This window comes from Saccopteryx bilineata, chromosome 4 (assembly GCF_036850765.1).
Source record: "Saccopteryx bilineata isolate mSacBil1 chromosome 4, mSacBil1_pri_phased_curated, whole genome shotgun sequence".
Lineage (NCBI taxonomy): Eukaryota > Metazoa > Chordata > Mammalia > Chiroptera > Emballonuridae > Saccopteryx > Saccopteryx bilineata.
The window spans coordinates 259,855,539-259,869,005 of record NC_089493.1 but is presented as its reverse complement, the minus strand read 5'-3'; the positions used below and the strand labels follow the sequence as shown (position 1 = coordinate 259,869,005).

The following is a 13,467-nucleotide window of genomic DNA, read 5'->3' as shown; positions in this document are numbered from 1 at the left end:
GTTGGCATATATATTCAGCAAAAAGTCTGAATTAAGAATAAAATCAAGGCCCTGGCCAGTTGGCTCAGTGGTAGAGCATTGGCCCAGCGTGTGGAAGTCCTGGGTTCGATTCCCAGCCAGGGCACACAGGAGAAGCGCCCATCTGCTTCTCCACCCTTCCCCCTTACCCTTCTCTCTATCTCTCTCTTCCTCTCCCGCAGCCAAGGCTCCACTAGAGCAAAGTTGGCCCGGGCACTGAGGATGGCTTCATGGCCTCCGCCTCAGGTGCTAGAATGGCTCTGATTGCAACAGAACAATGCCCCAGATGGGCAGAGCATCGCCCCCTGGTGGGGTTGCTGGGTGGATACGGTCAGGTGCATGTGGGAGTCTGTCTCTCTGACTCCTGACTTCTCACTTCAGAAAAATACAAAAAAGAAAAAAAAGAATAAAATCAAGATTATAAAACAGGCACTCTAGGGTCAGACTCTCTACATTCGAGTCTTTTCTTTGCTACCTACTAGTTGTTTGCAGTGAGCAGACTTCTTAGTGTCTCTCTCAACTCTCACTTTTCTGTATCTGATAGAGCAGGAGTGATACCTGCCTCACAGGATTGTGAAAAAGTAAATGATGCAATGTGGGTGGAATCATTTAGGAAACTGTAAATTGTTATATGACTCTAAGGTGTTATTAATTACTGTCACTATACCTTAGAATTAGTCATGACAAGCTTCAGGAATGAAGTGATACTTCTAGAGTACACAGAGTATAGGATTTAAAGAGGCAGAAGCAGGAAGGTCATTCCTGTTTGGCTCATTAGTTGAACGAGCCCACCCTGTGTGCTCCCAGCTAGCTGTATTAAGAGTCAGGCCTGGAGCTGTTTCCCACAGCCAGGAGCATGAGCACAGCAAGGCTGGCCCCCACCAGAGCGATGCTGGGCAGGGACATTGATTCTGGTGTGAACAAAGGATCTAGGCTGAAACTGGTGGGGACTAAATGGGACAGTGCAGTGCTTCTCAGACATTAGCCATGATCAGAATAACCTGGAGGACTTTCAAAACACATACTGCTGGATCCCCCTTCCAGAGTTTCTGATTCAGGAGGTATAAGCTGAGGCCTCAACATTTGCATTTTGAACAAGTTCCAGGTGACTCCGGTGCCTCTGGTCAGGGGCCACACTTAGAGAACTATTTAAATAGATAGTATTAGACTTATAGCCCTGAGTGGTACACAACTGAATCTGATTCTGCAGGCTTAAAGAGAAAAGGCAATTTTGTTCAAGCTAACTAGGGTTATTGGATGGTTCCTAAACAGGACAGGAATCTGATTTAGAAATAGACAGGAACTAGAGCAGTTCTGGTCCCAGCAGCACAAACTCCTTTGTCATGATGCCTGGGTATCACTGATAGGCTATATCACCGTTTTCCTCTCTTGCTTCACCTAAATCAGCGGTTCTCAACCTGTGGGTCGCGACCCCAGTGGGGTCGCCTAAAGCCATTGGAAAATACATAATGCATATCAGGTATTTACATTCCAAATCATAACTGTAGCAAAATTACAGTTATGAAGTAGCCACCAAAATTATTTTTTGGTTTGGGGTCACAGCAACATGAAGAACTGTATTGCGGGTTCACGGCATTAGAAAGGTTGAGAACCACTGACCTAAATTAATATTCAGAGTCCAACTGGCTTAGGACATGTGCCCACTCTGCACCTAGTAGCTGAGAAGATACTCTGAATTATAGGTCCTTTAAGTCTGTAGGATGGGAGAGATGCAACTGAAAGGATATCAGGATGCCAAGCATGGTTAATGGACACTTAAGTAGCCAAAAAGTTCAGCAACAGCAAAAGAGCGCATGTCCTCTGTCATAGTAGGAAAAAACCAGTCAGCCAAGGGCTGGGTATTCTAGGGGAGAGGAGCCTGTACTTGATCTAAATTGGGGATCTCTTATAGCGTCTTAACTTTGAAAGCAAAATGGCAATTGATAGCTTCTTTAAGAAACAAAAGAAGTGCCCACAGTTCTTCCTCCATGCCCTACATTTTTTACCCTCAGCCGTCGCGATCTAGCCACGACAAGTCTGTTACGGGGTCCTTGAACAGGAAAAGGTATGGAATTAAGTAAATGATAGAGAATTAAAGATATATACATAAAGATGGGTTCAGGAGGACCGCACGGCAAACAGTCTCTACTGCTCCTAAGCCGATGCAATGGCGGCCCCCAGAAGCTCATCCGTCTTTATTCAGGGAAAAAAAACATGGTCCATTAGCAATTTAATTGTTTCCAAGACAACTCAAAGACAACCCTCACCATACCATTTAGACCTAACTTTACACCAATAAGAAACTAGCTTCCAGCCTGACCAGGCGGTAGCGCAGTGGATAGAGCATCGGACTGGGATGTGGAGGACCCAGGTTCAAGAACCCGAGGTCACCAGCTTGAGCGCAGGCTCACCTGGTTTGAGCAAGGCTCACCAGCTTAGACCCAAGGTTGCTGGCTCGAGCAAGGGGTTACTTGGTCTGCTGTAGCCCCACGGTCAAGGCACATATGAGAAAGCAATCAATGAACAACTAAGGTGTCGCAATGAAAAACTAATGATTGATGCTTCTCATCTCTCTCCGTTCCTGTCTGTCCTTATCTATCCCTCTCTCTGACTCTCTCTCTGTCTCTGTAAAAAAAAAAAAAAAGAAGAAGAAGCTAGCTTCCAGCCTCTTCCGGAGAACATGGGTGGGACAAGTGAGAAGAATCAGGTATAGCTCTTTGTTAACTGGGCAGGTGAGATGGGTGGTTAGGCCCAGCACCTGTCCCCTGGATATAAAAACACCCTGTTTATATTTCGGTCCCCAACACTCAGCTTCAAGGTCATTGCTTCCAAGTCTAAGTATATCCTCAGAAACTGTAGGTCAGGAGCTGCTCACTTCAAAGACATACTCATCACGCCTATAGCTTGAAGCATGCTGTATAATTCATTGGAAGGGTTTCTTCTTCTGGCTATTTTTAACTTTTTAGTTTATTATAAAATATTTCATGCATACAGAACGGTATAGAGAATAACATAACACTCAAACTTCTAGCACCCTGTTACCTAGATTTCTCTTTTTGAAATAATCCCATCAAATATTATAGAAATGCTGGCACTGGTCCGGTCTTGGGGGTAGCTGGCAATTGGGATGGAGGTGAGGGTGGAAGGCAGACTTCTGGGCTACTGCAGAGAACCAGATCATCAATGATGGAGCAGAGGGACAGGGCTGAGTATTTAGACCCCCAAATACTAAAAATAGGCAAGCAGTGGATTCAACAATTTGGAAGATATTAATTTTAAAAGGACTTTTTTTCCCTTAAAGATTTTTAGTCCTCATTCAAATTACCCTAACATAAACAATGATCTTTATAAACATTTACTCCAAATATTGTTTAATCCCCGTAGGTCTCTAAGCAGGTAAGTAATCATGTGGGAGGGAGTTATAGAAACACCCAGGCAGGTTAGCCCTGTGGGTGGCGCAGAGTAAGTACCCGTGTATGCCTTGGCAGGGACAAGCCTTTGTAATCTTTTAAAAATATAAGCAAAGTGATTAGGCAAAGTAAAGATAATGGAATGAAATTTTAGTCATCCAAATATTTGCAGTGACAACTTGCCCTTAAATGTTTAGGCTTGCATTTCCTCCCCTTTGCATAGCTATCAACTTAATTATACAATCAATTATTGGATTCTAGAAAGGTGAGCTCTTAATAAAAGGCAGCCAAGACCCCTATGTTGTAAATATTCATGTTAAAATCATACTCTCCTTTAGATGTTTTACTTTTTCTGAAATAAGGGGTTCCCACAACTGTATTTTCTTTGTGTTATTCTTCTATTTCCATTTAAGAGATCATTACTATTTTTCCCTTTCCTGTTATACCTTGGAAGTATTGATTTCAAATTAGAGCAATGCGTTATGTAACTGGCATTTCTAAGGACTAAAATATTATAAAGTAATTTTCCCAGAGATTTAAATATCATAATAACTTTATTTTTAATTTGGCCATTTTAACAGTTCATTTCAGTGAACTCTGTGCAAGGCCTTGAGCCAGACGCTGCGAGAGCGTCAAGATGCTCAGACTCGCTCTTATGCTCCGGGAGTTCACGGTCCAGGAAGGAGCTAGGACACATTGAATAATCTACAGGGGGTCATAATGTGACAACTGACAGAAGAGAGGTGTGAAGAAGATCTATATAAGTACCAAAGAAGGAGAGATTACTTCCAGTTTGGAGGTCAGGGAAAAGTTCCTGGAAGGAACAATGTTGGTGAAGAATGAGAGAAACCTGGCAAACATGAGGGTGGGAACAGATATATTCTAGGACAAGAAGCCAGGAGTATAGTCAGGTCATATTTAGCAAGCATAGTGCTTTAATTCAATTTAATATACTGGTGGTCTCCAAAACTGTGTGCTTACAGTGCCATTCATGGTTAAACATCATAGAAAAATGACATACTCTGGTTCGTTCTTGGGGACTGACTGCACTAAGTCCTGTAGGCAAACACCCATTTAACTTAATTTCCAATGCCTTTTCCATTTTTCCCCCCAAAAAAGTCTAGTAACATCTTTTGGAATGTTTTTTCCAGGGGCAATGTTTTAAGAAATGCTCATTATAGCACTAAGGAGCTGTAACCGGGGGATGATTAGGATAGGAAGAACTCGGCGGGGTGAGGGGGTTATTCGCACCGAAGTGAGAGTTGAAGCATTATGAACTGATAAATCACCCAGAGTGACCAGAGAGAAAAAGGAGATTGGAGATAGAATCTTTACAAACACTGTCTGATACCTCAAGTGGCATGTAGAGAATATCACTTGGAGAGGCAGCAAATTGTAAGAGGAAAAGTATGGGTTTCAGAATTGACATGTGTGACAAGTGACCTAATCTCTAACCCTCACTTCTCTTATCTGAAAAATGATGCCCATCTTGTTGGGTTGTACTGAGATTAAAAATAGATATACAAAGCACATCCCCTTAGTATACATAGAACTCACTCTCAATAATAAATATTTTTAATATATTTTTATTTAAGTATTTTAATGAATTGAAGCACAACTTTGATGATTTCATGGCTGTATTAAGCCTGAATGTTAGAACAATTATGTAGGAGAAATCTCAGTCCCTGGTACAGGGAAGCAATCCCAGTTCCGACAGAGCCCGGGACAGGAACAGTGTGGTACAGGAATAGAATCCACAGAAGCCAGGCGAGGGAAGAAGACACCACAGGAATTTCCCTAAGGCACCCATGACTATGTTTTCTTTTATCAGTTTTCCATGAAGAGCTGCTGGAAGCTAATATCAGAATCTTAGTGAATTACTTGCTCTCTCTAAAAACCTCTGAGCTGATTCTGCCCTGGGCATATGGCTGTAGGTATCAATCTGGCGTGAGGAGACATCCTTTGACAATAGTCATTAGCTGGCATCCTCAGGGGCAGGCCAGGGGAGAGGCATCTGAGACAGAAGACTGAGCTAATGAGATATACTTCTGTCCGATGATGTCACAGTGTCACAAACGCAGGCCTCAGTCATTTTCAGTATGGGTCAATTGAGCATACAAGGTCAAAAAAGATTTTGAATTTAGAGTTAAAAGCTCTGCTAACTGCCACAGTCAATTAGCTTTTCTCTATCTCATTACAAAATTGGGACAATTACTGTGATTTTATCTGGATCAGCTCATTTCAAACTCCTAAGGGATGGTGACTAGAATTTATTATTTTTGCAGGGTATTTTTCTGCGGGACTTCTAGAGTGCAGCTTCTCAGGCCTCAGATCAGTTTAAGGAGTGTGTTGTTGTTCAGATCGGCCATTAATATGACTGGCCGGTGTTCTGAATCAAGAAATCATCCCATAGTACCCAAGATGTTGATGGAGGAGGTCACTGAGGACGGTGCACAAGCCTTGGAGGCAATGCTTAGGGCATCGGGTTGTTCAGAGCATTCGGAAGGGGCAGTGTCCGGGTGACGACTGATTTATGTGGGTGACTGCACAAGGGGGTTGTGGCAGGAGATGCTCATTAGTTGTTCTCTGAGCAAATATAAATGAAATTTATCCTAGAAATTCATAGGGTTTCTCTCAGGGAAGTACCTGCTGTTGAAAATGGACAATTCTGTATCTGATTTGTGTATATGGTCACTTGCCCAACAATCACAAGACTGGAGGAGAATGAATATATATAAAGCAATAAACAGTGCTTCTTGAAATATTGTCCAAAGACTGACAATGATCACCATCACCTGAATCTAGAATTACCTAGAAGTGCAAATTCTCAGGTTCAACTCTGAGCATATAGGAAACAAAAACCTCTAGGCAACATATTTCTAAAAGTTTTCCAGATTAAAAATAATTAATGTTTTCCAGAAAATTCTTGCTAAACTGAACTTTAAGAACTGCTGCAGGCCTATACTCAATGTAATCTATAATTTCCACTTTCATGAACTCACGGAACTAGCCTAGCTTCCAGTCTTTCTATTGTGTTTCTGGTTCTTTTATCCTGGTGCTACCTGGTGATTAGACCACCTGGTTATATACTACTCACAAAAATTAGGGGATATTTTATAGTTTCATATTCACTTTCAAATATCTCCTAATTTTTGTGATCAGTATATATATAAGCTGAATTTTATAATTTTCTCACCAACATAAATCAGAATTCTTTTAAATCAGTTTTATATAAAAATATTGATTATCAGTCTAATGATTTGGTTTGCAGCAGAAAGACCACATTTTCTGAACAAATTCTGTTCATGTCCAGGATAACAATGGAATAAATTAAGGGCTAATAAAGGAGAAAAGGAGTTACTTACATGGACTCTGAGCTGCTCCTGGGAAACTCACTTCAGATTGTAATTTCTCAATGTACTGAAATGAAGAAAAGTTTAGAAACAAAGTGTATAACTCTTTCTTTTACATATTCAAGATATTCCAGATTGAATATGTACCAGTTCTCAAATCTCTGGATGGCCTTATCTCAGCTAGAGGTTTGAAAATCATCATTAAGCAAGCATTGCGTCCATCCCTATCTCTTCCATTCGATGGAAGAACCCAACTATGAAGTACCTGAATGTTAGGGATTACAAATTATTGGGAAAAATCATTGTTTTCTTGTGTACTACAGATAATGTTAATCTACCTGATATCATATCATATATATATATATAATCAAAAGGGTTTGTATCTGCCTTTGTAATAGACGAACATGTTTTTCTAAGAATATATATATATTCTGTGAAATATATATTTTCTAAGAATATATATGTTTTTCTAAGAATAAATACCCAAATATTATATATTATTTATATTATTATATAATATATAATATAATATATTATGTTATTTGGATATATAATAAATATATATATCTCCAAATAAATATATATCCAAAGACAAATACAATCCATTTGGGTGTAACGAGAGATAAATTTACATATAACACATTTATAAATGTCCAGAGATTCAGAGATTAATTACTTCTTTTACAGAAATTGATTAAAACATTATGCCAAATTTTCTGATCTATTCTTTTACTACACAGTAAGAAACTATTTTTTGATTAAGTTTATCCTTAAAACCTAAGACACATTTGTACAGTCAATATTACTTACTAAATGAGTATTCAGCTAATATGGTTCAAAGGGATACAAGTCAAACAAACTTTAAAAATACTAACAAAATTAATTTTTGTATATAATTATTTATCAGGGAATACAATTATGTCTAACAAATATAAATATCATTTACCATCTTGAACTTAAATCTGAACTTACAACCTGGTTAGTAAGAACTGCAGAATTGTCAGTTCATATCACTTTAGGCAATTTTTAAAATAAAGATGATTTTTCTTTTACTACATACCTAGTCCTTTGCAAGAACCATTTTTTTCGTGTGATTTCCCATTCTGTTCCATGTGGTCCAGAGCCTCTAGTTGTTCTTCCAGCCAGGAACTTGCTCAAGCAGTTTTGACTCTGTTCTTTCAGCGACTGAAAGCTAAAGATATCTGCTTGTAAAGGCATGTTTAAGTATAGTAACTTTTTTTAAAGTTTCTTCTAAAAGTACAATTTATAAACAGCTTACTTCCACCAAAATCTATTAAATATTAAAATGGCCTCTGGAATATTCCTCATAGATGACAAATGATTAATCTAGATTGATAAGAAAATAATGTTGATTTTATTTATTTTTTTCATAATAAAGATCATCTGGGCAAGGAAAGAGACCACATAGTTACAATAAGCGGAAAGATTTCTAGTCCAAGGATCTCAACAGTCATCATTCTTATGTTTCAAAGTCACTTTATTTGTACAGCTGTATCTGAAATCTGTGTTGTGGTTTACATATGGTTCTTGAAGCTTAACTCTCGGTGGATTACAGCTCTGTAGAAAGAAGAGTTCTGACCCCCTGTGTTCACCATATAAGCAGCTGGACAGATGGAGCTGAAGGGAAAGATGGGAATTTCAAGTTGAAGTCTGATCAAAAGCAAGTCTATGCTGAACCGTAACAACAACAACAGCAACGACAAAAAAATGTCTAGAAGTGACTGTCTTTGTTTTATTGTTTGTGGATTCCTATTGAGGAAAGTGGTAGTTTGATAGTCTCTAGTCCCTTAATTCCCTGGGCGAGCCCCTGCACTAGCTTTTCCTTCCATTCAGGCAGTTTTATTGTGCCTTTTCTCCATAGGTCAGCAGCAATTCTGAGAGTCCTGGAAAGGGACACACTGCCTTGCATTCATTCCGGCTCCCAGTGTACCCTCTGAGGCACGTCTCCCAGAGGATACACGCCCCTTTTGTATTACTCCAAGTGTTATTGTAAATGCATTGTATACTCTTGAAATACACCAAGTTTTTCATGACAATTTACCAGATAGGGAAACATAAAGAGGTTGATCTGCTGTGGAAAGCAGGTGGGCACATCCTATATACTGGCATCCATCCAGCCACACAAATCATCCACTTAACAAATATTTGTTTAGTTGGTACTCCCCATAGCCATTATTTTATATGCTAGGGATTACAAAAGTGCAATGTAAGGACCAGAGGGAACGCATATGATGTGAACTGTTGGCTATGCCTTTTTAGTCTCAGTGACTAGGAAGCCCGTGGTCCTCCTCATGGGCACCAGCACATTTAACTCTTGGGTGCACAATGGTTTGGAAATATAGTCTAGTGTCTCTGAGAACCCTGAACCCTGAAATTACACAATTTACAGTAACAGATAATCACTCAGACTCTTGAGTCAGACTCTTTGGATAAAAATCTCAGTTTGCCACTTACTAACTATGTGATTTGGGCAAGTTGCTCCGTATCCCTGGGCTTGATTTTCCTATCTGTAAATGGGAATGAAGATGAAAAGAATAGTACTTACTTAGCTCATGGATTTGCTCTGAGGATTATCTGAGTTTATACAAAGGAAACATTCAACATAATGCCTGGAACATATCAAGTACTCAGTAGATATTATAGTTCCTTCTACATCCTCTAGATTACAGTAAGCAATCGTGTGGGTTTTATGCAAATATTGATTAGTTATCAAATTGTAAAACAAAATATCTGAAAACTTCACAGCCTCTATGAGCTGTTTACCCTAACCTCAAATTGTATTTGCTTTGTTCACTTCCTGCCACCACTCTAGACTTCAGGGAAAAAGGCCCCTCTAGGTCTAGTATTTTTTCCTTTCAAATATATTCTTTCTCAGTTGAGCCTATTTGGTTTCCATATTTCTCCTGATCTATAATTCTTCCAGCTATCATTTGGTTGTATCTCTTCTAAATATACCTTCAATTGTTTTCAGGATTTTATTTGTTTACTCAACAGTTATTCATGTATTTACTCATTTATTAAAGAAATATTTTGAGCATTTATTATATGTAAGACTTAAGAGGTAAAAAAATGAAACTGCTATTGTTCATATTCTCAAAAACCTCACACTGTGCTAGATATTTTTAAAACTATTACATAATATGAAAGTGTATAGGTAAATAATTATAATGAACACTTACTGGGTACATCCCAGGCATTCTGCCGAATCTTTAGTTTTTATGTTTATTTATCTCAGTTCAACTTTCTACCTATTTTGCAGATGAGGAAATTCAATAACTTCAACATGTTTGTATAACTTGTGCAAGGACATATCAAGTAAATGTTGGAATCCAAGTTTTTGGTAGTGGACATTGAGTCTGATACCCCAATCCCAAATTTAACCTGGCTCAAGAAGTAGGGCCTGATAATCACAACAATCTTGTTCTCTTTGCTGCTGATTGGTTCAGAAGTCAAGGCCTAAACCAATCAGAGTTTAGCTCTTCTTTGGCAACAGTTATTTTATGAGAATATATGACCTAATTTGGACCACTCACTACACAGGAGAAATTTTAATTATTTGGAGAAGCACTCCCTTATCTACCAGCTATAAATGCTACTGTAGCCATCTTGTCAGGGGTTTGTGTTTTCATATCACTTTGACTCAGCTATGTTTATTTCAGGTTCAGTTTAACTCTAAAAAACCTTGACTTGGAGTCAAGAGATCGATGTTTTAGTCTTAACCCCACCACCCACTGATACTATGACCTTGGAACCCATAATAGGATTTTACTATGCTACCTTTCTATAATTTTGCATGGTATTTCTCTAGTCATATGTGTTTAAACTAGATTATAAATTTTCCAGAAAGATGAATGGAGAGTTCTGTCAAAATTTATAAGACATAATCAAATTCACCAGGAGCAATTTTTGCTAAGATCATTCTGTTTACTACCTTTTAAACTATGAGTTTTAATTCTCATATGTATCATCACCTCACAAAAGCAGGATAAGGGATATTATTTCCTCCGCATGTAGACAAGTTGGGGCAAAAACCAATAAGTTACTGTTGGATTATATTATATAATGATGAAACTGTTTATCAGTGTAGGGAAATTGGTATTTCCTCGTCCCTTTGAATTGGCCCGTTACATAACCCTGATAATCCAAATTAAAAGAAGACAACAGAGGCAAGAGGAAAATAAAATTAAAAATATACATTTATTATGTTTTTAAATTTAAGCACTGCATTACTGCTGAGCCACAGTGTTAACTGCCATTTTGAATTCACTCCATTGTTTTGATGGGGGCTTTAGAACTTTTCAAAGTCTAATTTTTAATTCAGGAAACCTTTAGGATTGCTGCCTAAATTCTAATTCAAATTACAGAATAGAAAACAAGGCATTAAATGAAGTAAGAGGAAATCCAAGTTAACAGCTGCAAAATATCACAATTGAATTTAAAAACTCAATGGACCTTGGACATTGCTTTCTTTTTTTTTCTTTTCTTTTTTACTTTTTTCATAAGAACCAGTTTGTTTTACAGAGTAACTGTTCTAAAAGTATTGCCTTTTTACAAAAAGAAAGAAAGAGAGAGAGAGAAAGAGAGAGAGAAAAAGAGAAAGAAGAAAGAGAGAAAGAAAGAAAGAAAGAAAGAAAGAAAGAAAGAAAGAAAGAAAGAAAGAAAGAAAGAGAAAGAAAAAGAAAGGAAAAGGGAGAGGGTTGGATAGATGGAGGAAGGGAAGGAGGAGGGAGGGAGAAAGAAAGGAAGAAAGGAAGGGAGGAAGAAAGTAGAATAGAAATGCATGTAGTCTTTTTTTTATTGATTTTAATTTATTGTGTTTATATAGATTCTAGTGTTTCCCCGAATGTATCCCCCCTCCCCCATATTCCCCTCAACATCTCCCTTACCCTCCTCCCCATAGCACCCTCCCCCCTTCCCTTCAGCTTTATCCCATCCTATCATCCCCTTTCCCTCTGTCTTCTTTTCCTCTGGTCCCTTTGATCCCTCCTCTGTCTCAATTCCATTCCTCAGTTCACATTGTTCATTGGATTCCTCAAATGAGTGAGGTCATATAATATTTTTCTTTCTCTGCCTGGCTTATTTCACTTAACATAATAGTTTCCATGTCCATCCATATTGTTGCAAAAGGTAAGATTTCCTTCTTTTTCATGGCCCCATAGTATTCCATTGTATATATGTACCACTGCTTTTCAATCCACTTGTCCACTGACGGACACTTGGGCTGTTTCTATATCTTCGCTATTGTGATTTCTGCTTTTGAAACAGTGCTATGGTGTTGTTCTTGGGGTATATTCCTAAAAGTGAGATAGCTGGGTCAAAAGGCAATTCTATTTTTAATTCTTTGAGGAATCTCCATACTGTTTTCCACAGTGACTGCACCAGTCTGCATTCCCACCAGCAGTGCAGGAGGGTTCCCTTTTCTCCACATCCTTGCCAGCACTTATTCTGTATTGTTTTGTTGATGAGTGCCATTCTGACTGGTATGAGGTGATATCTCATTGTGGTTTTAGTTTGCATTTCTCTAATGAATAGTGATGTTGAGCATTTTTTCATCTGCCTATTGGCCATCTGTATGTCCTCTTTGGAGAAGTGTCTATTCATTTCTTTTGCCCATTTTTTGACTGGATAGTTTATCTTCCTGGGGTTGAGTTTTACAAGTTCTTTATAAATTTTGGTTATTAACCCCTTATCAGACATATTGTCAAATATGTTCTCCCATTGTGTAGTTTGTCTTTTTATTCTGTTCTTATTGTCTTTAGCTGTGCAAAAGCTTTAGTTTGATATAGTCTCATTTGTTTATCTTGTCTTTTATTCCACTTGCCCGTGGAGATAAACCAGCAAATATATTGCTGCGAGAGATGTTGGAGAGCTTACTGCTTATGTTTTCTTCTAAGATGCTTATGGTTTCATGGCTTACATTTAAGTCTTTTATTCATTTTGAGTTTATTTTTGTGAATGGTATACGTTGGTGGTCTAGTTTCATTTTTTTGCAGGTAGCTATCCAATTTCCCCATCTCCATGTGTTGAAGAGGCTGTCTTTACTCCATTATATGTTCTTACCTCCTTTGCCAAATATTAGTTGTCCATAAAGGTGTAGGTTTATTTCTGAGTTCTCAGTTCTGTTCCATTGATCTATATGCCTATTCTTATGCCAGTACCAAGCTGTTTTGAGTACAATGGCCTTGTAGCATAACTTGATATCAGAAAGTGTGATACCACCCACTTTATTCTTCCTTTTCAAGATTACTGAGGCTATTTGTGTTCTCTTTTGGTTCCATATAAATTTTTGGAATATGTGTTCTATATCTTTGAAGTATGTCATTGGTATTTTAATAGGAATTGCATTGAATTTATAAAGTGCTTTGGGTAATATAGACATTTTAATGATGTTTATTCTTCCTAACCATGAGCACGGTATATGCTTCCACTTGTTTGTATCTTCCTTGATTTCTTTTTTTTTAATTTTTTTTATTTATTCATTTTAGAGAGGAGAGGGAGAGACAGAGAGAGAGAGACAGACAGAGAGAGAGAGAGAGAAAGAGAGAGAGAAGGGGGGGAGGAGCTAGAAGCATCAACTCCCATATGTGCCTTGACCAGGCAAGCCCAGGGTTTTGAGCCTGCGACCTCAGCATTTCCAGGTCTTCCTTGATTTCTTTTATCAATGT

The 13,467-nt window shown here is 38.3% G+C and overlaps 1 protein-coding gene across 1 annotated transcript in view; it reads right to left on the bottom strand.

Annotated features, from left to right (window-relative positions):
* CCDC192 (coiled-coil domain containing 192) overlaps positions 1–13,467 on the bottom strand; it is a 217,831-nt gene that overhangs the window by 148,229 nt on the left and 56,135 nt on the right. The window contains 4 exon segments of the mRNA XM_066276819.1: positions 6,794–6,848; positions 7,842–7,868; positions 7,870–7,931; positions 7,934–7,973. Of these exon segments, the coding sequence (XP_066132916.1) occupies positions 6,794–6,848; positions 7,842–7,868; positions 7,870–7,931; positions 7,934–7,973 (184 nt within the window).